Here is a 21,149-nt window from a genome sequence, read left to right as displayed (position 1 = left end):
TAAAGGGTTACTGAGTTTCTTACAGATATTCACCATTAATTATGTCTTACATGTTGTACATGGGGATTCATCCCGTTTATTGTCACATTTCATGGGTTACATTTTGTTAACTGAGATACAAAACACTGCATTCCTATTTTGAAGTCTGTTCTTTCAGTACCCTTCACTTACGTGTTTCTATTTTAAAAGATGTGGATAAAGCAATGTTTGTTAAAGTTTTTTTCAACATTGTTATTGATTTAGGAATATATGTATTGAAAATGTTGAAGAATGTAAACATTCAGATTAACTGTGTGTGCTATAAACTACTGAGGCACAGGTTACACATGACATTCTATAGTGGTAATTGTTATACTGTACATTTTTTAAATAAATACAGGGTAAAACCTTAAGAACAAACTCTGTCAAATGTTTCACTTGTTTTATTTAAGCACTACTCACTAGTAACATGCAGCACAAGTTAACAAGCAACTAATTGTATATATACAAGTGGTTTTATAGCACTGCCATTAAAAATTTATCAACGTTCAATACTTTTAATCCAGTTTTAACAATGGTGTTTTTTTCCACAAGACTTGCTGTCTGTGTGGTTTGATTGGGCCAGGGGTATTGGATGATCAGGCACATACGCAATGTAATCATTACTTTCTTCTCTCTGTGTCTTTATGGATGTGGTTACAGTCTCTTGACAGAGGATTCACTGATTAATACCCTCACTCTCCACGTCTTGATGATAGTGTTGGATCCTCACACTGAAGTCATTTGAGGCACTATCTTGGACACCTATCTTGCATGCCAAGGTTTAACCATTCCTGGTGAAGTTACACTGGGCTACCATCATTGTCTGGGCAAACTTCTCCACCTGAATCTCCTCCACTCCAGTGTGGTTGTCTGTGGGCCTGATGGGGAGAGGTGCTGGATGTCCCAAGGTCCCTGCCACACTGAGGGCGAGAGTCTTGGCCTGGGCCAGCTTGGTCTGTCGGTACTGTCGGTACATGTGCTTGATTCCATCTGCCACACAGCGTCTCTTTAGGAGCTGGAGTGCTCTCCCCTTGTTTCCAGATTTCATGGCCAAGATAGCTTGGGATGTCAGTCTGGTAGTGTAGTCATCTATAAAGAGAAACAGCTGGGTGTTAACACAATGTCATTGACTATGATAACATTGACATGGATTACTGTGTATAGGTTTATTCAAATCACAGTGTGTGAAGATACTTCTTTTATTTATTTAATCTTCTTGTAAAAGACAAGGATTATAGGATTAGAGCACAGACACAAATCAGTATCTCTTTATCTGGTATTGGTTTTATAATAGGGATTATGTCAGAATAAGTTATGAAATCATTTTTTCCTATCAGTTAAGTGTCATCTACATTTGTGAAGTTTATTAAACTTACTTAGGTGGAGGATTTGTAGGGCAGCTTTGTCGTGAAGTGACAGTAGATACTGAATCAGAGTTATTTCCCTTGGGGTACAGGGTTGGACTAAGTTGTTTGCCATGTTAGATCTTGTCTTGTACAGGTTATGCTTTGATACAGCATGTTGGGGTTGATATACCAGTATAGACGTCTCATCATTATCTGCTTAAACCTCAATGTAAACCCCTACAGATTCTCTGGAGTAGTTTAATTAGCAGGGACCACTAATTTTATCTTGTAATTACTCTCTCAGGGACCAATTAACTCTTTGTAGTGGATAGCATTATACTCAAGTGGCTTCAAACCAACAGACAATAATAATTATCACAAATATAATTGATTGTGTTTCTATTTTAAGTGTTTTGTTTATTATTCAATTGATAATTATTATGTTGAGCAATGTCACTTAAACTCACTGAAAAGAACATTATGTTTGAAGTCTGATTCATAATTCCCTCTTTAATAATAGTTATTTGTGGCTTATTTTAAAATCATTAGATTTGTAATTAATTAATACTTAATTCAGTAAAATTCATTTTTTAGAGAAATTGTTTACGCAGATTATATTTTTATTTTTCACTCTTTTAAAAACCCCCAGAATCTTTGCCATTGTTTGATGTCTGGTACAGTGCCCTGAATACAGAATACCTGAGATAGTGTTTGGTTTTGGTGATTGGTTTGGGTTTTTTTTTTTGATATTGTAAAAAACAGTTTTAAATTGCAAATAATTTCAATTTATAAAAGAATTAGACATTTGATAAAAATCATTATTGAGAAATTATAAATCAATATCAAATAAATTTTACCAAATGTGTACCACGAAAGATTAGTTGAACAGAACATTGACTTACCAAGGAGGTGGATCTGCTGTCCAGCTTTAGAATACTTTCTCAGGAACTGGGTCACAACATCAGCACTAGCCTTCAGCAGCTTCTTCTGTTGTATCTTGTTCAACATTTCACTTGTTATGTTAGTAGTTTCTGTTCTCAGAGTTAAACAAACACAAGTGTAGGAATAATCCCTCTTAAGCCACTCGTAGCAAGATTATACTGATGGTCAGTTCCTGATACAGCTCTATAAATACCGCTGTTGAAGATTGGTCACAGTGGGGTGCTGACACAGGGCTGTTGATTGGGGTGGGAAGTGGACAGGATCCCCCTGACAGGTGGACACACCTGAGTGAGCCCAGTAAGGTACAGGTGTGGCCACCAGGTAGTTCACACCTGTAATGTTTATTAAACCTGTGTTCATTATGACAGGTGGTCAGTTATTAAAGGATTGTACAGCCCAGCTGATCTGTTTTATGTCAGGAAATGTTTGTGTAACTGAAAGATTGACTTGAATTGTATTATAACTTGTACCAGCTCATACAGGTCTATGTAAATAGTAAGGTCAATAGCTATTCAGTTAATATCAATCAGGCCTTTGATATGATTTAATGAAAAAATAAGTACATGAAAAAACTACTTAATATGTAATGTTACAGAATAACACAGTGCAATAATAATTATATTTACGTTAGATTACTGATAAAGATATTCTAATGGCAAGGTAAATTCCTTGTATAATAGCTTGGATTTTGTAATTTTTTTACGTATGCTTATTTCTTTCCTGAAATAAAATTTTGAGAATTTAGTTCTGATGATAGATAAAGGCATTGATGTTCAGTTTGTGTATATATAGGATCTTCCATGTCATAAATATGTAATCAATATTGCTTAATTATCTCACATATAATTAGTTTTCATATTCATACACATTGGTACTTTAAAGCCCCTTGATGTGAATAGCACACATTACCACAAATTAATTTACAAATGTTGACAGAAGTTAAGGGCAACATTTGGCTGTGTACAATCCCTATATATGAGGAGAAATGTTGACCAACAGTTATATACAGAAATATATTACTAAATGATATAACAATTATTTTTGATAGAAAATATGAGTAAAGACATACCTATGACTTCAGTAATCATTTTGATTAATAAAGAATGGTTAAGAAATGCTGTCATGCAAGATGAACATGACAACAATCTTTAAGATTTATATAACTTTTAATATGTTTAAATAAAACAGATAAACAATTGATGAAATGCTTTTATAGGAGGAAGAACAGAAAAGATTGGAGATGGAGATGCAGAAGAGGCGAGAGCGAATCGAGCACTGGCGAGCGGAGCGGAAGAAGAAACAGGAGTTGATCCCGATCAACATCGCCCCGGTCAGTAAGAAGTGGTCACTGGAGGATGAAGACGATGATGATGAAGAGGAGGTTCAGGAGAAGAGCGAGGAGAATGGTGATGAAGTGGACCCCCTGGACGCCTACATGCAGGTCTGTGTCCCAGATAACGGCAGAGATAGCACAAATAAAAGAACATAGAGTTCACATAAAGCAGAGCAGTTATCTTGGTAATAAACTTGTGTACCAGATATAGCACACTTAAAAAGAAGATGAAATACATAAAGCAGAACGATGAATGAACAGGACTGATTTCACTGTTAATACCAAAAAAACTTAATTATTTACACAGGAAGTCAGAAAGGGAAAATATAAAAAAGGAATACCCGGTGATTAAGATAAAAGAACTTTTGCCAAATACCATTGTATAAAAGTATTACAATACAATATATTCCACAACATGTACCATTAGTTGAATTAGCACATGATAGGTGAAAGTGTGGGCAAAAGTAGAGTTAATCTCTTCACATCTGGTATGCCCGATTTTACATGTAAATTTATTCTATCTTTCAGGACATCACTTCTGAGGTCAAACCGAAAGACAAAGAGAAACCAAATGTAAGTTGTTATATGTTCACATTCAAATGTATGTATTCATTAAACATGTACAGCAAAACAAATGCAGAATTTTTAGTCTGCCTCATTTGTAATAAGGGTTTCTTTTTGAAAATACAGTTAGTAAATAGATGGATATTTTATCTTCTTTATTTTGTGAGTATTACTTATGAAATTGTAGCAGCTGACATGAGAGAAAAAATACCATACAAAAACAATTATTAGAAGTTTGTTTTTTTCACTGTCCAAACATTTTTTGTTTCTGACAGGGGGAGGGATTGCAGAGTACAGGAAAAGTGACCATCATCACCGCTGTGGCCAGGAAGAAGGTTCAGCCGGAGAAAGATAAAGGGGAGCTGATGGAGAATAATGTGGACCTGATGGAGGTATGGGGGTTATTTGGGGATTTTAACTTGTCAAAGAAGAGATAGAACCCAAGTAGAATTGTGAATGGAATCATATTAACACCAAATGCATGAAGATACAAGTTATACAACCACTCTGAATAAAGAGATTGCAATATTTCAAATGATGAATGCATATTTTGGCACTATTTTTTTTTGTGGTTCAATGTATTGTTTATTCGCTTACAGTACTCATCAGAGGAAGAAGAGGAAGATTTGGAGTCCACCATGTTGAACATGAACAAGAAGAAAAAGGTAGATGTAAAAAGTGTCAAAAGACTACGGCAATGTCTCAATACTGTAGTTATGTGTAGTGTCAAAAGACTACGGCAATGTCCAAATACTGTACTAATACATTGTCACAAGACTTTACTAAGGCAGTGTCTCAATACTGTACTAATACATTGTCACAATACTATCTAACAGAGAGGTGGAAATCAGGCTAAAGACTGCTAAAAAAGAACTCCATATGAAATCTTTTTACATTTGTGTATTGCAATTCTGAAACTCAGACTAATGACAAAGAACTACATGTTTCTCATATGTAATGGAAATTGCTTATATAATATTGAAAATATTAATATTTTTAAGTAAAAAAACTGAAGATGATTTTTATCAGCCTTTGGTAAGTTCCTCATTATATAGGTAATGGTTCATGTACCATTGTAACCCTGTAATGAATTCTTCATTTTAGGACACCATTGTGGTGAACCACGACAAGATCTACTATGCTTCATTCAGAAAGAACTTCTATGTCGAGGTTCCTGAAATTGCCAGGATGACCACTGAAGGTAATGAATACTGTTCATGGAAAATTATACTTTTAGTTATTGAAAGTAGCTGCTTCAGGTTAAGCATTTTATAAAAGACAAATAGTAATTAGATGCAGATCTTTCAAAGTACAGATGAGTTACAGGCCGAACATTTCCAGCTCTATATAGACTTTTGATTGATGTTGATACGCAATATACCATCCATACATGCTGAAATGTAAATATACACTACATACATGTACTGATTTGTACAGAGGTGGAGGTGTTATAATTAAATATACACTACATACATGTACTGATTTGTACAGAGGTGGAGGCGTACAGAACTGTATATATACACTACATACATGTACTGATTTGTACAGAGGTGGAGGCGTACAGAACTGTATATATACACTACATACATGTACTGATTTGTACAGAGGTGGAGGTATTATAATTAAATATACACTACATACATGTACTGATTTGTACAGAGGTGGAGGCGTACAGAACTGTAAATATACACTACATACATGTACTGATTTGTACAGAGGTGGAGGCATACAGAACTGTATATATACACTACATACATGTACTGATTTGTACAGAGGTGGAGGTGTTATAATTAAATATACACTACATACATGTACTGATTTGTACAGAGGTGGAGGCGTACAGAACTGTAAATATACACTACATACATGTACTGATTTGTACAGAGGTGGAGGTGTTATAATTAAATATACACTACATACATGTACTGATTTGTACAGAGGTGGAGGCGTACAGAACTGAACTGGAAGGAATCAAGGTCCGAGGAAAGAACTGTCCCAAACCTATCAAGTCCTGGGCCCAGTGTGGCTGCAGCAAGAAAGTTATGGATGTCTTTAGAAAGTCAGTACATCAGCTTATGCCTTATAAATTGATGGACATTTATGTCCTATAAAAATTTTTTTTCCTTATTAAGAATCATACTCACTAACATTGGTTTGATTTTTTAGAAACAGTTTTGAGAAGCCAACTCCAATCCAAAGTCAGGCGATTCCTGCCATCATGTCGGGCAGGGACCTAATAGGAATCGCCAAGACAGGAAGTGGGAAAACCCTGGCCTTCCTGATCCCGCTGTTCCGCCACATAATGGATCAGCCTCCCCTGGATGAAAATGATGGACCGATAGGTATGTACATGTATACCATCCATAATATCATAGATATTTGTCCAATTTAAAAATGAATGTAATATTATAGGTTACACCACTGCTTTAGAACCATTTTGACAGGAGCTTGGATTTTGGAAAGTTGTGTCAAACAGCAATGTGATGTAAGCCTGTCTATTTCATTGTTGACCACTCAGCCATGGCTCTTTGAAATCAACAAGATTTGTCTGGCTTTTGAGCTAAGGCTACACAATCGGTGTATATTTCGGTTGAAATCGCGTCATGTTTAATTTGTTTTGACGCAAGAAATAGATAGCTACATCCTACTGAAAGTCCAAGACCTTGTTAAAATGGTTCTAATATATATTCCTGATGCCAGACATCTACATGTAAATCTTTGTGAAATTTAAGACCTTTACAAAAACTTTATTTACTTAATTAAGCATAGTTCAGAAATTCTAGTCACAATTCCGTGATCTTTTGGTTAGGAACTTTGGTAGGTCAGGTCATTATCAGTTTTCCTATCTTCTTCATGAATTTTAACTTGTTTCTGGAATATTGCAGTAGTGTTGTTTTGATTTCATCTATTCTTATATTTATACATGCACTTTCAGCCATCATAATGACCCCCACCAGAGAACTTGCCATGCAGATAACTTCAGAGTGTAAGAAGTTTACCAAACCTCTGGGACTGAAGGCTGTGTGTGTGTACGGGGGAACAGGAATATCAGAGCAGATCGCGGAGTTAAAGCGCGGCTGTGAAATCATCGTGTGTACCCCAGGGCGGATGATTGACATGTTGTCCGCCAATAACGGTAGGTGTCCAGAATGGTCTCTGATCATTGTGTCTGTAGTGGTATCATATGCATGCATCAGAAATGAGAAATTGTACTAGTATAGTATAATTATGAAGTATGCTGAGCAAGCACTGACATGCAGCTATAAAGTGCAAAAACATGTAGATCTTTTGCCAGACACACTGGACTTACGCACTCTATGACCTTGACCTGTAAGTGTGTCAAATGGAAAGTGACCTTGATGTCTCTCATGGTTGCTGTAGATAGGGACCTTGACACTGTTTACTTGAGGGGGTGGGGCCAAGTATTCCACACATACTGGACTTATGCACTATCTGCAGATAGGGACCTTGACACTGTTTACTTGAGGGGGAGGGGGCCAAGTATTCCACACATACGGTGTAATACCTTTGTTTCTTTTGACCAGGATAGGAGAACTCTTGTAACAGTTTATTTCAGACCAATTGTCAAATGACGTTCACCTCAACAGTGGATTTGTCGCCATGGAGCTCAGTGTTACTATGGTGAGAGTCCGGAAATAAGGATATAGGCTACAGTCATTCATTGATATTTGTCTAAAGTTTAAATTCAAAATTTCTTATAGCACAATAACTTTTGACAAACCAAGTTATTGAACATAGGATGAAATGTTTTAAAAATTGTTTGCTCTAAAGGTAAGATTCAAGTACATGTATATTAGATAAATAGGTAGGCTTAATGGTACATATGTATCATAATTTTTTCCTGCAGAGGACTCCAATTTTTATTGTACATGTATAATTTTTGGGAAGATGCTAGTAACTGTCTTCCACTTGTGTTTAAATGTTTTAATTGTATCATAAAAGTTTAAACATTGTCAGTGTACTGTAAAACTTTAGGAGCTAAGCCTGCCAATCTGATATGTTTTTCATTGCAGGTCGAGTGACCAACTTACGGAGGTGTACATATGTTGTGCTTGATGAAGCTGATAGAATGTTTGACATGGGCTTTGAACCACAGGTGATTGAAAAAGTGGATGGCTAAGAGACAGAAAGAAAAAGAAATAGAAAAATAGAAAAGTTGTAGATTCTGTGAAGTTATTAATTATATAATATTAATTTATTAGTTTTTAACTTTTTCTGTGTTTAAATTATTTTAAATGGTGAATTACCCAAAAGATGTTTGCATTAATAATTAATACTGGGTAATAAAACACATACTTTGACAATTTCTGCTCAGACTGTAATGTTTGAATCCATGATGAATGTTTCCTACATCTTATGCATTCTAGGTGACTAAGATAGTGGACAGTATACGACCTGACAGACAGACCGTCATGTTCTCGGCCACCTTTCCCCGCCAGATGGAGGCTCTAGCTAGGAAGATTCTACAAAAGCCAATCGAAGTGCAGGTTGGAGGTCGCAGCGTTGTCTGTAGAGACGTTGATCAGAGTGTGGTATGTGGTAGATTGAACTTTCTCTTAGTTATACATGCAGTTTTACACTATTGACATGAAATACGCAATTCCAACCTTTAAAGAAATCAGTACATAATATTTAGTCATTTTAAAGTCATACTAGTGTAAAAATACTTTCAATAAAGAATTTTGATGACTGATCCTCAATGTCTGGTTTTCCAGATCGTGATAGATGAAGACAAGAAGTTTCTGAAGCTGCTGGAGTTACTGGGGCTGTACCAGGAGAAGGGCAGCGTCCTGGTGTTCGTTGACAAGCAGGAGCATGCGGACGAGTTGATGAAGGAGTTAATGACCCACTCCTACCCCTGCATGTCGCTCCACGGTGGCATCGACCAGTACGACAGGGACAGCACCATCGTCGACTTCAAGAATGGTAACGTCAAACTGCTGGTAGCGACCTCTGTGGCGGCCCGGGGGCTGGACGTCAAGCACCTGATCCTGGTGGTCAACTACGACTGTCCAAACCACTACGAGGACTACGTCCACAGATGTGGGTAAGGAGGCATGACAAACCTACATGCTGATATACATCTTAACTTTGAGATAATACACACTCAAGAGCTTAAACCCCTATGTTAATGAAGATAAAAAAATATAAATTTTCTTTTTTGTTTGCTTTACCGGGTGTACCTGGTATGTTTTTATAATGGAATGATTTTTTTAACAGCTTGCTTTGTCTCTTCTTGTAGACGTACAGGAAGAGCTGGGAACAAGGGTTATGCCTTTACTTTTATAACTCCTGAGCAAGAGAGGTATGCAGGGGACATAATCAAGGCCCTTGAACTGTCAGGAGCCACTGTGAATGCAGACCTGGAAAAGCTGTGGAATGACTACAAGGAGAGAGCAAAGGCTGTGAGTAAAGGATAAATAAGTACTTTGGAATCATTACCAGTACTTAATCAGTACTTTTAAGTCAGTTTTGAGATCTCCACATCTTCAATACTTTGTTTTCACTATGGAATTCTACACAAATACATTTTGCCGGTTGTGTGGTCATTTCTTTCAAATTCAATTTGTCAGATCTGATAAAGCTACATCACAAACATGTACATATGATTGTAAATAGTCATTTGGGCTAAGATGTACTTTTTGTACATTATCGTAAGAGTCTGGGATATCATATCATATGTGTGTATTAACCATACATGTACCAGTACATGTATATCTGGTGTTTCATTTTGAATATGAATTACTGTTGGTACCTTTGATCTTAATCTCTCTTAACTCCTACCTTGTTTTCAAAATACTACTAACCACTGCAGTATTAACCCCCGTTATAGTGTATTTCAACAAGAATTTACTGTTTATTTTTAAAAAATAAGGTTTTAGAAGAACACATGGAGTTCATTGCAGTGTAGATTAATTAGGGTCTTCCGTCTTCAGCGGAAGACCCTACTATTATTCTATTGTTTCTTTTTCACTTTTCTTATTATTCTTTTTATTCTTTTTTTGTCTTACAAATTTTGTGCAGGCGATTTCTCGAAGATGGCTCATTCGATTTTCTTCAAATTTTAAGGGATGATGTGTCGGCATCTGAAGTTTGTACCGCCGTTTCAATTTCTAGATAATCACTTCCGGTCGGAAGTTACCATCCGTTAACGATTTTTAAAAGTCAATTTTGTCGGCTAGAGATCTAAAAAACGAATAGAGATATAGGGCTGAAATTTTCAGTGAAGATAGACATCACTTTTACCTGTTGCAACATGGTCATAATAACGTCCGCCGTCACTTCCGGTCGTCACCGGAAGGAAATATAAAAAATCGATTTTTTCAACTTTTTGCTTTTAATATATTTTTCTAATGGGTTGATAGAGACTCTTTTACTGAATCAGAATATGTAATTTGTTTTGAAATCGATTGATGTGTTCCCGAGATATTAAGCATCAAAGTCCTGAAGCGAGAGTCTGAGTAGCTCGGTCGTTAGAGTCGTGGACATGTGCCCAGGCGACCCGGGTTCAAGCTTCGGTTGCCGAAAATTTTCTTCCTAATTTTTTTTGGCGTTGGTTAACAATTTAGTCTTAAAAGTGAAGGATTTTATCTCATTTATTCAAAAATCGGACGGAAGACCCACTCGTTGCTCGCAACGAGAACGATCTAGTTGTTTAATTCTTTTTTTTTTAAACATGTGATGTATCAACATACTATTCATCTTCTAAGAGTTTTAGTTTGCATGCTTAATTTTTCTGATTTATTTTTATCAGGAGGGTAAAACAGTGAAAAGTTCCAGTGGCTTCCTTGGGAAAGGATTCAAGTTTGATGAAACAGAGGCACAGCTGGCCAATGAGAGAAAGAAGCTACAGAAAGCTGCCCTCGGACTTCAGGACTCGGATGATGAGGACACTGGTGTCGATGTAAGCACAGTCAGATCTTTTCTACAAATTACTTTTATGCTTAATGTGCCAAGATGTTAATTTTCAATTGTTTTGTAAACTTATCAGGATTATGGACCACTCTACTTGACAATTTTCCAGTCAATTAAATGAATCTGTTTTCCCTGTTACAATTTTAGTGTATGTTCTTCGCCTCTTAACATTTAAAGTTTCAAAGCCCAACTATTAACCTGAAAGCATTTAGAAGTTTCATACACAATGTTGAGTTCAGTTTGAAACTCGATATACATGTATTACAGATATCATATTTGTATAAGTTTAAATTTAAAGTTTCAATTGTGAAGTTTTAAAACATTTCATGTACAGTACATGTCGCATACTTTTCTGACCGATACAATGATGTTCATGAATTTTTTTGTGATTGACAGATTGATCAGCAGATTGAGGACATGTTTGCCAGCGTGAAGCGAGTCACAGACATTGCTAAACCTCAGGTTATCTCAAACCCCATGGCGGGGATCGGTGCTCTTCCCACAGGGCAGTCCAATCAACAGAAACTGGCACTTGCCAAGCAACTCGCTGCCAAAATCAACATGGCCAAGAAAATTGGTCCAGATGCAAGGGACATCACTCAGCAAGCTGCTAAGTTTATACTGTCTGATGAAGGATTTGCACCAAAAGTTGCAGTAAGTTTTTGTTTTATTGGTACATGCATACATCTGAATATATGAAATGAATATTATACATGAAGTGGTTCTGCATGAGCATGTACATGTAGGGCATAATATCATTCAATAATCTCCTTTAATACATAGAGAATTTGGTGCTTCAAATTTTGGCAATTTTCATCTGATATCAAAGTCAAAATTTTCAGTAAGTTTCACAAACCCTACATACACAGAAGTACAGTATACAATTTATTGGTCTTATAACTTTACTTTTAGTCAAAGACAATAGCAGAACAAACGGCAGAGAAGATTAATGCCAAGCTAGGCTACCGACCTCCCTCTGAAGATGAAGAGGGTGAAAACAGTAACGCGGAGACGTTCAAACGTTACGAAGAGGAACTGGAAATAAACGACTTCCCCCAAACAGCCCGATGGAAGGTCACCTCAAAGGTAATTATGATACTTCAATCTTTTTTTAGATATATTCAGAATATTTACATATTTTTTTGTGATTTCTTGTCTTCTTTTTATGAATAAAAATATGTTTTAATTTTTTAACTCACACCAAGTGAATGTTTAGAATACAGTGTCTATCAGTGGGAAGATTTTCATTATACGTGTTACCTTGGATGCATCCTCTAAGATTATAAGATACCTTGGATTCTTTATTTGGATCATATATAAGGAATATGGGTTTAGTTGTGTACATGTATTCTGTCTTGTCTGACTTTAATAATATAAGCATTGTATTTGACTTGTTTGACCTGTGTAAGTTTGTTTAACTTGTTAAAAGTGTAAGTTTTAACGTAGCGAGTCTAGTTGACATGTTTGACTTTTTTTAGTGGACGTGTTTAATTTTTGTTTCTCATGTTGTAGGAGGCCCTGGCACAGATCTGCGAGTACTCGGAGGCTGGTATCACCGTGAGGGGCACCTACTTCCCACCCAATAAGGAGCCCAAGGAGGGCGAGAGGAAGCTGTACCTGGCCATTGAGGCCACCAGTGACATGGCAATACAGAAAGCCAAGAAGGAAATCACACGCCTCATCAAGGATGAACTTATACGACTGGTGAGTACCCCTGATTCAGCTGTCTTCACTCTTAGCTCCTTTAGAGATGTCATTTGATGGTTTTTATATAAAGATGAATTTTGATTTTAAATCAATTCACTTGAGCCATGGCTACACTTGCTTGACCAATGATATGCATTATTCCTGGTTTGTAGACAACCCAAACATATTCAGTTTTTATCTGGTAACAACCAACCAATCTTTACTAAATTTAATGTGTAACGTGTAGGAGGAGTGAAACATTTATGACATTGATAATTCTCTCCCCTCAGGGGACCTTAACATTTTTTTATAAAATAGACAAATAATGCCGTCTTTGAAACCTCCCTCAGCATGTAGCAGGCAATCTGAGAATAAGGAAGCATTTACCAATGTTATCAAATCCATGACTCCATGTTCAGGGGTTCCGCTGTTAGGAGGGGCACTATTAGTTGTGTGGGAAATTCATTTTATCTTTCAAAATCCTACTGATCATGAACAATTAGCATAAGCAAGAAGACTTCTACTAAAACTGTATCAAAATTGTGAAAGTCATGATCTCTTATGTTGGGGATCCAAAGGTGTGGAGCTCCATTGATCATGCATTTATCCATTAAATTATTTCTCTATTCTTGTTTACTCTGTGTTCAAGGCATTTAAATGAATTTCTGGACATGTTTGTACAAGTATGGAGCAATTCATCCAACATCTAGAAAATTCTGTTAATTTATAATGAGTCCTTAACATGGTTGTATAATACTCAGGTGACCATTACGGCCTCTTTTTGATATCATTAATATACAAATGTATTTTATAAATAAATGATTCTTTTAAAACATTAATTATTAACTTTATTCTCGTTACAGCAAAACTCCTACCAACCAATCAACAAAGGGCGATACAAGGTTTTGTAGGGAGAGTGTGAAGAGTCGATGTTCGGGGGAGGGGCAGTTATCATTGGAGACCAAAGTCGTGAACCGCGTGATAGCAGCCAAGTGTGGATTATATTTTATGTTAGTCTGTGTTTTCTAAGAAATAAATACAGAATCAACTAGTTCTTATTGGTGTATATCAAATCAAGGTAGTTTGTTGCAACAGAAAGGAAGAGGATTGTGATATGTTGCAGAGTGCAATGGCGAGCAATACAAAAACGAGGTGCACTAAAACTACAGGATTTTTTCTGAGAATGGAGCCATTGATCAACTGGAAAAAATTTGACACTGCACTGATGCCAATATCAACAAAGTAATATAAGCTCCATATTTTTCTGTGACATGTATTTTTATCAGGTTTACATTTCATACATTGAACAGTACATAAGCACTCTTGCTCCAGGTAAAATATGCTGGGCACATGGGTCAAATTGTTACTTTTCTTACAGATGATTACAGAATTCGTCAATGTTTGCCCTTTCCTTTTTATCCCACAGGAGTTTGTCACAATCTGAACAAGAGGAAAAAAAATCCTGCATAACCACCCCCCCCCCTTTTTTTTTTTCTCGCTCAGATTGAGTCAAATCCCTGTGGAACGAAGAACCCCGCCCCCTTCAAGTGATGTAAATGTACGAGGCTTTACAGAGGAAAACCTTGAGTTTATGAACCATCAATCGAGGCAAGCACATTTTGTACCTGCATTAGGAAATGTTGTTCTACAAACGAACAAAACATACATGGTTTTTTTTTAACATGCATGAATAGAAGACCCGTTCAATTTTTAAAAATCAGGATATCAAATCAATAACACAAAGTTGTGTTATGCGGCTATCGTGACCTTGTCAAATGAAATATCTTTTCATTTTATCTTTAAACTTAGGACTGTAAAAATTTCTCTCAAACAATATCTATGCCGTGGATTTCTAATAAATTCCTCCTTTCATTATGCTATGTAAATATTATGTTATTGGGTCACACTCGAGTTATCAATAAATATGTAAACAAAATGTTCTCTTTTTCTGGAAATAAGAGACCTGACTGCTTTCTGTTTTTATTCCAAGAATTATAAATGTGTTTACCCCTTACATAACAATAAATATAACCAACCAATCAAACTTTGGTGCGCAATATGCAGACTATATAAAGCCCGCGCTATGTACAAATTTTCCGAGGGTTTTGTTTCAAAGTCTTGGTTGGAATCTGACAAGCTTGTTACAAGGTAAGGATGCGGGTTTTTTTTTTATTAAAACATTTTATATGATTTTTAATCTATTTTTTAAATTGTTTTATTCTGTGTATATTTAATGAAACCATTTTACAGTAAATAGTACAATGTAGTTTTCAATAAAAATTCGGGGAAACATCAAATTCACCAACTACATGTCATTAAAAATAATCGTATTTCTCGATGTTAAAGAATGCCTCTATAATTAACCTAAGATATTTAATTAAAACTCCAGGGTACATTACCAGGTTATTTTTGGAGTTAATTTTTTATATATAGATTTTCCTTATAATAGCATGAAAATTGCAACTGTATGCTTATAAATAAAGTCATGGTATACAATTTCCATTTAAAGGGACTAAGACAGGTTTTTGGATTAACATTTTTTAATTCTTTATGTATGTAATGGTTAACCTGCGCATTTTGAATGGTTGACCAAAATTTGTATGTTACATAACAAGTCAAGTTATAGGAGAGTACAAAGATATTCCTCATTGTTATGTAAACAAAGCTCGAGTCCTGCATTTGTTTAGAATTTATACAGTAAAGTATGAATTACCTTTTCTTTGACAAAATGACCCGTGGCAAACAAGGTAAAATGATTCATAAGTAATATTATCAACAGAAAAAAGCATATGCAAAATTTTAACAAAATATTATCAATAGAAATCAAAGTACTGAAAGTACTGTTAGACGGTGGCGCCGTTTGAAAGTGGCATATTACATGTATGATAAGTATTGTTGTCGAAAATCCAAAGCCAGTATCTCATACATGTACTAATACATAACGCTTACTCGCACAACTGGTCATGAGTTTCCTACATGGATAATTCTGTGGAAATCGTAGTTGTGATCACAATCCACACTTTACAAATGTTGTGTCTCTTTATCGTCATCTTTTGGGGAATACCCATAGATTTATCATAGTAGCCTTTGTAGTATAGAAGTTTGTATCTATATGTTTGTATCTATATGTTTGTATCTATATCAGCTGACATTAAACTCCGTTTTCGGTAATACATGTACTACATGTACATGTATGTATTTTGATTGCCCCAGAATGACTCATTAAATATGTGGGTTGCCACCACATATTGAATGAATAAATCAAATCCAAAGCGATTTCATCACAGTACGCCCAAATATTTGATTGTGGGAATTTTGGTTTTTTCCCTTTTGAATTTTGGGTTGACCCCGTAAAGAGGAACAACTTTTGAAAAGTGTGGATTGGATATAATAAATGGATAAAATACTTATCAGGTTTTTACTAATTATTTGGGCATACATGTAGTATGTTTATTGTCCCTCTCGACAGCATTTTCCCTCAATTTCTTCACGGGGAAAAAGTTGCAGTCTCGTGGACCATCACACTTGCTTTTGTCCTCATAGTCAGTTAATACAGTTAGGTGTAAAGAAAACGGAATGGTTTACAAGAACCTGTTTGATAAAACTGGTATTGCTTTTGGAATGCACGTCATCATGAAACAGAAGAGTCAATCAATATTTTATCTTCGACTTTAGTGGATTATTTCCATTTGCTCACAACGAAAGTGAATAAAAATTTGAACAAAATATCATACAATATTCAGTCGCGGCAGTTTCATTAATCAATGTTTTAAAGTACATTTGCCCTATTGTATTTAGCTATATATTTATTCAAATCATTTGAATGGATTTGGGAAAGTCACATGAATATTTTACCGATTCTCAGTACACTTTAACACGCATAATTTACTTGCTACATTAAACTCTTCTAGTAAACTTTGAACAATTTGCAATATTGATTAATTATTCAAAATTAGTTTTTAAGAACACCAAACAAACAAAATCCAAGTTGAACGCATGTTTTTCTGACCGTACAGCTGTGTATATAAATTTCATTTTATTCTGTGCATGTACTAGACAATAGATCTAGGGTTCGCATATCCCAGCAATATTTCCGGAAAGCTCAAGTTCTGTAGCTCAGCAAAAAACTAGTCATCTATGAAGCACGTTTCTTGCCTTCATGTTTCATTATTTATCGCAAATATAGCATGGATGTATACGCTACGGCTGATGTAGCATTTCGTTGATTGATGACACTTTCTAACCGGCGTGTATTTCGATTGCGAGTCGCAACAAACTGGCGCATTTATATATTAGGCCTGCCTATTATGGAAACAAATGTTGAAGAAAGCTCATAATAGAGTGGTACTCGCGAGATAAAAATTATTTGAGAACAAAAGGAGCGATATTTACGTACATGTGTAATAATGTTCTCTGTTAGTGAAAAAATCCCCCCAAAACTAAAGAAAAGGTTCTCTAATAGCAGAGACGGGAGCATATGGATTAAAGTCACATATTGTACTTCGCTTATCAAATTGCGTTATTCAGTTTATTGTGAAAAAATTTGTCAGAAACTGTTTCGTGAACAAAATTATTATATCTTACATTACCTTCACAATGTACCTGACCATAAATGTATATGGAATATTGCATGAGTTGAACCGATTGTTTTTTCCCACAAAAAAAGCTAGCGTTCGCTGCAAATTTATTTAGAGATACACGAGCTGACACGCCGTGAAATCCATAAGACGTTTTACAGCATATGTCTTCAATCCCTTATTTGCTTGCAAAAAAATCTGAACTGAAAAACTTTGACACATCGTAAAATGTGATTTCTTTATATACAAGTAAATTGTAAAATGGCGACTCGATTTGCACGTGAATTTTACAATCCGATGTGGATTAGCGTGTTTGAGAGAAAGTCAGCAGCAAGTAAAGCGTCAAATTCAGTAGTAAATATTGTCTGATGAATATTGAGGTGCCTGAAATAAAATTAATGTTTCTACAGACTGAGTTAGTTACAAAACAAGGTACATTGTAAATCACAGGTCAGTCCAAAATTAAAAACATTTGTATCGTAAATTTAAAGTTTTCTGTATGTTTGAAAACGCATGCACACTTGCAGCAGAAAGTGTGCCATTGATCGGTTGAAGGCCAATAAAATGTACTTTATGTAATATTCATTGCCAGTATCTTTTGTGAATTCTTAGGAATAAGCTACAACAAAATAAATATTCTGCCTCAACTAAAATTAATGCGTTGAAAAATTGCTGAAATATGAAATGGCAATTAAAGCTGTTTAAATAGTATGTTTCTGACAATTGTTTACATCATAAAAAAAACAAGAAGCGATTATTGTGTGATCTCTGAGCAAATTATCGCAGTGATATAGTTTATACAGCCCTGATATAGAGTTTAACGTCACAACTGTCAGTTTGTGCATAATCAAATGATCGATCGATACCGCGTAAGCAGACAGGGTAACGGCTCATTTAAAATAAAACAAATTTCATAAATTATTTAAATATATGTACAAAATAATTCGCATCTATAATGCTTAAAATATCTGATAAGATTAAAATTAGTTCTCATACTTAAATCGACACATAGATAAAACATTGTCTGTAACACTGCATACCTAACAGAGTTATCGTTCCTTATCCGCTAGGGTCCCCGTGAGAAATACTCTTCCGGTCAGGACCGTAGCAATAGACCGTGGCTATTTATAGCCACCGTAGCCACCGTCTAAAAAGCATATGCAAAATTTGATTGAAAGAAGATGGGTGAATAAGGCGTGTAAAATGCCTGTAAGAGGTTAGATAAGATACTGAAAAATTTAAATATCAACAAATCTGATAATTTTTTTCTAAATATATTTAAAAACATTGTATATTTATCATAACATTGATTTATAACCCTTAAATATGTTAAATACTTGGAATAGGTTGATTTAAACTGGAGTACGCGTGTCAAAACCTCTAAATCGTGTCATTTTTAGAACTTCAGTGCCTTTTCTTTTATAGAGTGGGTCTGAGCTCCATATTTTTGTCAGTCTATATAAGGATTAAAGGAAATAAAACAAAATAAAGCATGTTTTCTTCATGAACGCTATGTTTGGATCTATTTGCATTGCTTGTGGCTTGGACATTTGGTAAAGCATATTTGGACGCTTTTAATTATTGTTACTTTCCCTTCAATGACGGCAAATTAAAATTAACAATCAACGGTGTCATTACAACACATGTATAGTCATTACAGTATATCTATACAGTATTTCTTTACCGAAAAAAAAGCGATGAGAGACATTTTAACGAAGTAGAAATTGCCCCAAAAAAGTGATGGATATTAGAATGGACAAAAGCAGGATTCTTTCCTTAAAGATTTGAAATCATTTAAATTCTAATGTAATTTCACAACATGTTTGCGATATCAATTATTAGTCCCCTACCGGTTTCACTGGAGGGGAAGTATAGCTTTCCTCTGCGTCCGTCAGTCCGTCCGTCTGTCTGATCCACTTCAGTTTTTCACACTTTTTTCTCTATGCGTTTAAGAAATAATATGAATCAACCAAAACGTGGAGAGATGACCCACTATACTTTAAAAATGGCACTTTGTATCGCAACTTCAGTGCCTTTTCTTTTATAGAGTGGGTCTGAGCTCCATATTTTTGTAAGTCTATCAAAGGTTAAAAGGAAATAAAACCTATTTCAATCAACCAAAACGTGGAGAGATGACCCACTATGCTTTAAAAATGTCATTTTGGATCCCAGCAATTGAACGGTTTAGAAAAAATAATACAAGTCCGTAAATTTGTGGTCGTAGTTGCATAAAGCATTTAAACACTGACTGAAATGGCTCAGTGGCTAGAGCACTAATTATTAGGTTACATTATAGAGTTAGGGTTTTTAGGTTATGGGTTCGATACCACAAAAACTTAAGAATTTATTTTTTTCCCCTATCATTTGTTAAAATACTCAAAAATAAATATAGTTGGAAATTGTCTTTTCGAAAACAATCATCAAGTATATTTATTTGGGGGAAAAAAAAAATTTGAAATTGTATTTTACGACTAAACCAAGCGGTAATTTGCGCAATCTTATTCCCCCATCTTATTTATTCCAATTAAACACATATGTAAACAATAACAAGACTCGAATTTGCTTACAAACAAAGAATTTCAATTATAGCTCAGTGCATTAAAATTACTGATATTAACCGATAAACGTACGGAACTACGTATTCGCAATGGAAATCTTCACATAGCGAAAAGAGAAAATTTGAACTGCGATTTGCTCTAGCTGCTGGTATATTCCATAATGCGCTTTAGCAAATATTATATAGTAAATATACCAACAGAGCAACTGCATTTCATAATGCTATAGTAATTAAAAAGCTAATATCTGCTTATGTTTCTATAAACATGGTGATGGTAGCATAGCAATAATATATGTATATATAACGTGGTGGACAAATCGATTATAGCGAGGGTGCAATTCAGAATTTTGGGTAGCCCACAAAATAAACTTTTTCAATTACTGTAATTTCAATAAATATTCGTGGGCACCAATTTTAGTGGAGATAGTAAAATTCACTGCCCAAAGATATCAGTTGCGATGAACAACTGGATCTTTTGTTTAGCATGTAGTTTGGAATTTGGACTTGCATGTTCTCAGACTGATAGCTTATATGATTTCTATAATTAACGATTAACGTCCTCGTAAATATGCCAGCATAATTATAACGATTAAAGTTGGCGCCAATTTTAGCTAGCGCGTGTTACTCGTGCACACACAGTTGCAGTTTCAATAAAAATAACTATTCAGAGCTTAAACGTATGCAAACATTCAGTTATGTCACGTGCATACATATGAACAGACAAGGGTGAGGAATACAATCAATTTGACTTGTTCTAACGTTAACAAAAATTTAATTAGACATTGAACTTTGATAATTCAGAATAACCAGTTTGTGCATGATACTATTTAGTAAATTTCATTTACATTTCGTTAATAAAAGATTTAAGCATCAAATTTTATTTTTTAGAATTACCAGTTGTGCATCATAAATAAAAATCAGAATGTCTGGACGCGGACAAAGTCAGGCCAATAACGACAACAAATCAGGCCAATGTAACCCGAACAATCCGGAATACAAAGGTTACACCAGTGGGTACTCCGGAACCGGAACTAAAGCCGACCGTGATAATCATGGCAACCAGCTGAACCCCAACAACGAACGATATCAGCCCAAGAAATGATTCCGTGGCAATAAACCTGAAGGAATACTGACTTGAAAACAAAATTGATTTTTTTATTATGTAAATATAAAAAAGCCAAAATCAT

The 21,149-nt window shown here is 35.2% G+C and overlaps 2 protein-coding genes across 3 annotated transcripts in view; one reads left to right on the top strand and one right to left on the bottom strand.

Moving 5' to 3' along the window:
• The window catches only part of LOC105345480 (probable ATP-dependent RNA helicase DDX46), a 23,195-nt gene extending 2,046 nt beyond the window's left edge, over window positions 1-21,149 (top strand). Inside the window, exons 4-21 of the mRNA XM_011453610.4 lie at window positions 3,526-3,750; window positions 4,171-4,215; window positions 4,482-4,598; window positions 4,806-4,871; window positions 5,311-5,407; window positions 6,145-6,265; window positions 6,373-6,548; window positions 7,142-7,342; window positions 8,241-8,323; window positions 8,595-8,759; window positions 8,943-9,274; window positions 9,470-9,632; window positions 10,982-11,131; window positions 11,539-11,796; window positions 12,055-12,228; window positions 12,655-12,846; window positions 13,692-14,976; window positions 20,851-21,149. Coding sequence (XP_011451912.3) covers window positions 3,526-3,750; window positions 4,171-4,215; window positions 4,482-4,598; window positions 4,806-4,871; window positions 5,311-5,407; window positions 6,145-6,265; window positions 6,373-6,548; window positions 7,142-7,342; window positions 8,241-8,323; window positions 8,595-8,759; window positions 8,943-9,274; window positions 9,470-9,632; window positions 10,982-11,131; window positions 11,539-11,796; window positions 12,055-12,228; window positions 12,655-12,846; window positions 13,692-13,739 — 2,613 coding nt within the window. The 3' untranslated portion in view covers window positions 13,740-14,976; window positions 20,851-21,149. The remainder of the gene's footprint in view (window positions 1-3,525; window positions 3,751-4,170; window positions 4,216-4,481; window positions 4,599-4,805; window positions 4,872-5,310; window positions 5,408-6,144; window positions 6,266-6,372; window positions 6,549-7,141; window positions 7,343-8,240; window positions 8,324-8,594; window positions 8,760-8,942; window positions 9,275-9,469; window positions 9,633-10,981; window positions 11,132-11,538; window positions 11,797-12,054; window positions 12,229-12,654; window positions 12,847-13,691; window positions 14,977-20,850) is intronic.
• On the bottom strand, window positions 410-2,420 carry LOC105345479 (uncharacterized). 2 transcript variants are annotated; one of them, XM_011453609.4, is made up of 2 exons: window positions 1,398-1,660; window positions 410-1,110 (listed from the first exon to the last, which is right to left on the bottom strand). In XM_011453609.4, the coding sequence occupies exons 1-2, from the start codon at window positions 1,498-1,500 to the stop codon at window positions 803-805; spliced, it is 411 nt and encodes a 136-aa protein (XP_011451911.1). In that variant the 5' UTR covers window positions 1,501-1,660; the 3' UTR covers window positions 410-802. The 2 variants fall into 2 exon arrangements, with proteins under 2 accessions (XP_011451911.1, XP_011451910.1); XM_011453608.4 differs by lacking the exon at window positions 1,398-1,660 and adding an exon at window positions 2,270-2,420 and having other exon boundaries at window positions 412-1,110.

This window comes from Magallana gigas, chromosome 7 (genome assembly GCF_963853765.1).
Source record: "Magallana gigas chromosome 7, xbMagGiga1.1, whole genome shotgun sequence".
Lineage (NCBI taxonomy): Eukaryota > Metazoa > Mollusca > Bivalvia > Ostreida > Ostreidae > Magallana > Magallana gigas.
This window is presented reverse-complemented; position numbering and strand designations above follow the sequence as displayed.

What these genes read in the sequence shown, in the direction of transcription:
- LOC105345479 (XM_011453608.4), bottom strand. Translation starts at nt 2,375, where the DNA reads ATGTTGAACAAGATACAACAGAAGAAGCTGCTGAAGGCTAGTGCTGAT. An exon ending in ACAGCAGATCCACCTCCTTG is followed by an intron (nt 1,111 to 2,269) that starts GTAAGTCAATGT and finishes TTCTCTTTATAG; the next exon opens with ATGACTACACTACCAGACTG.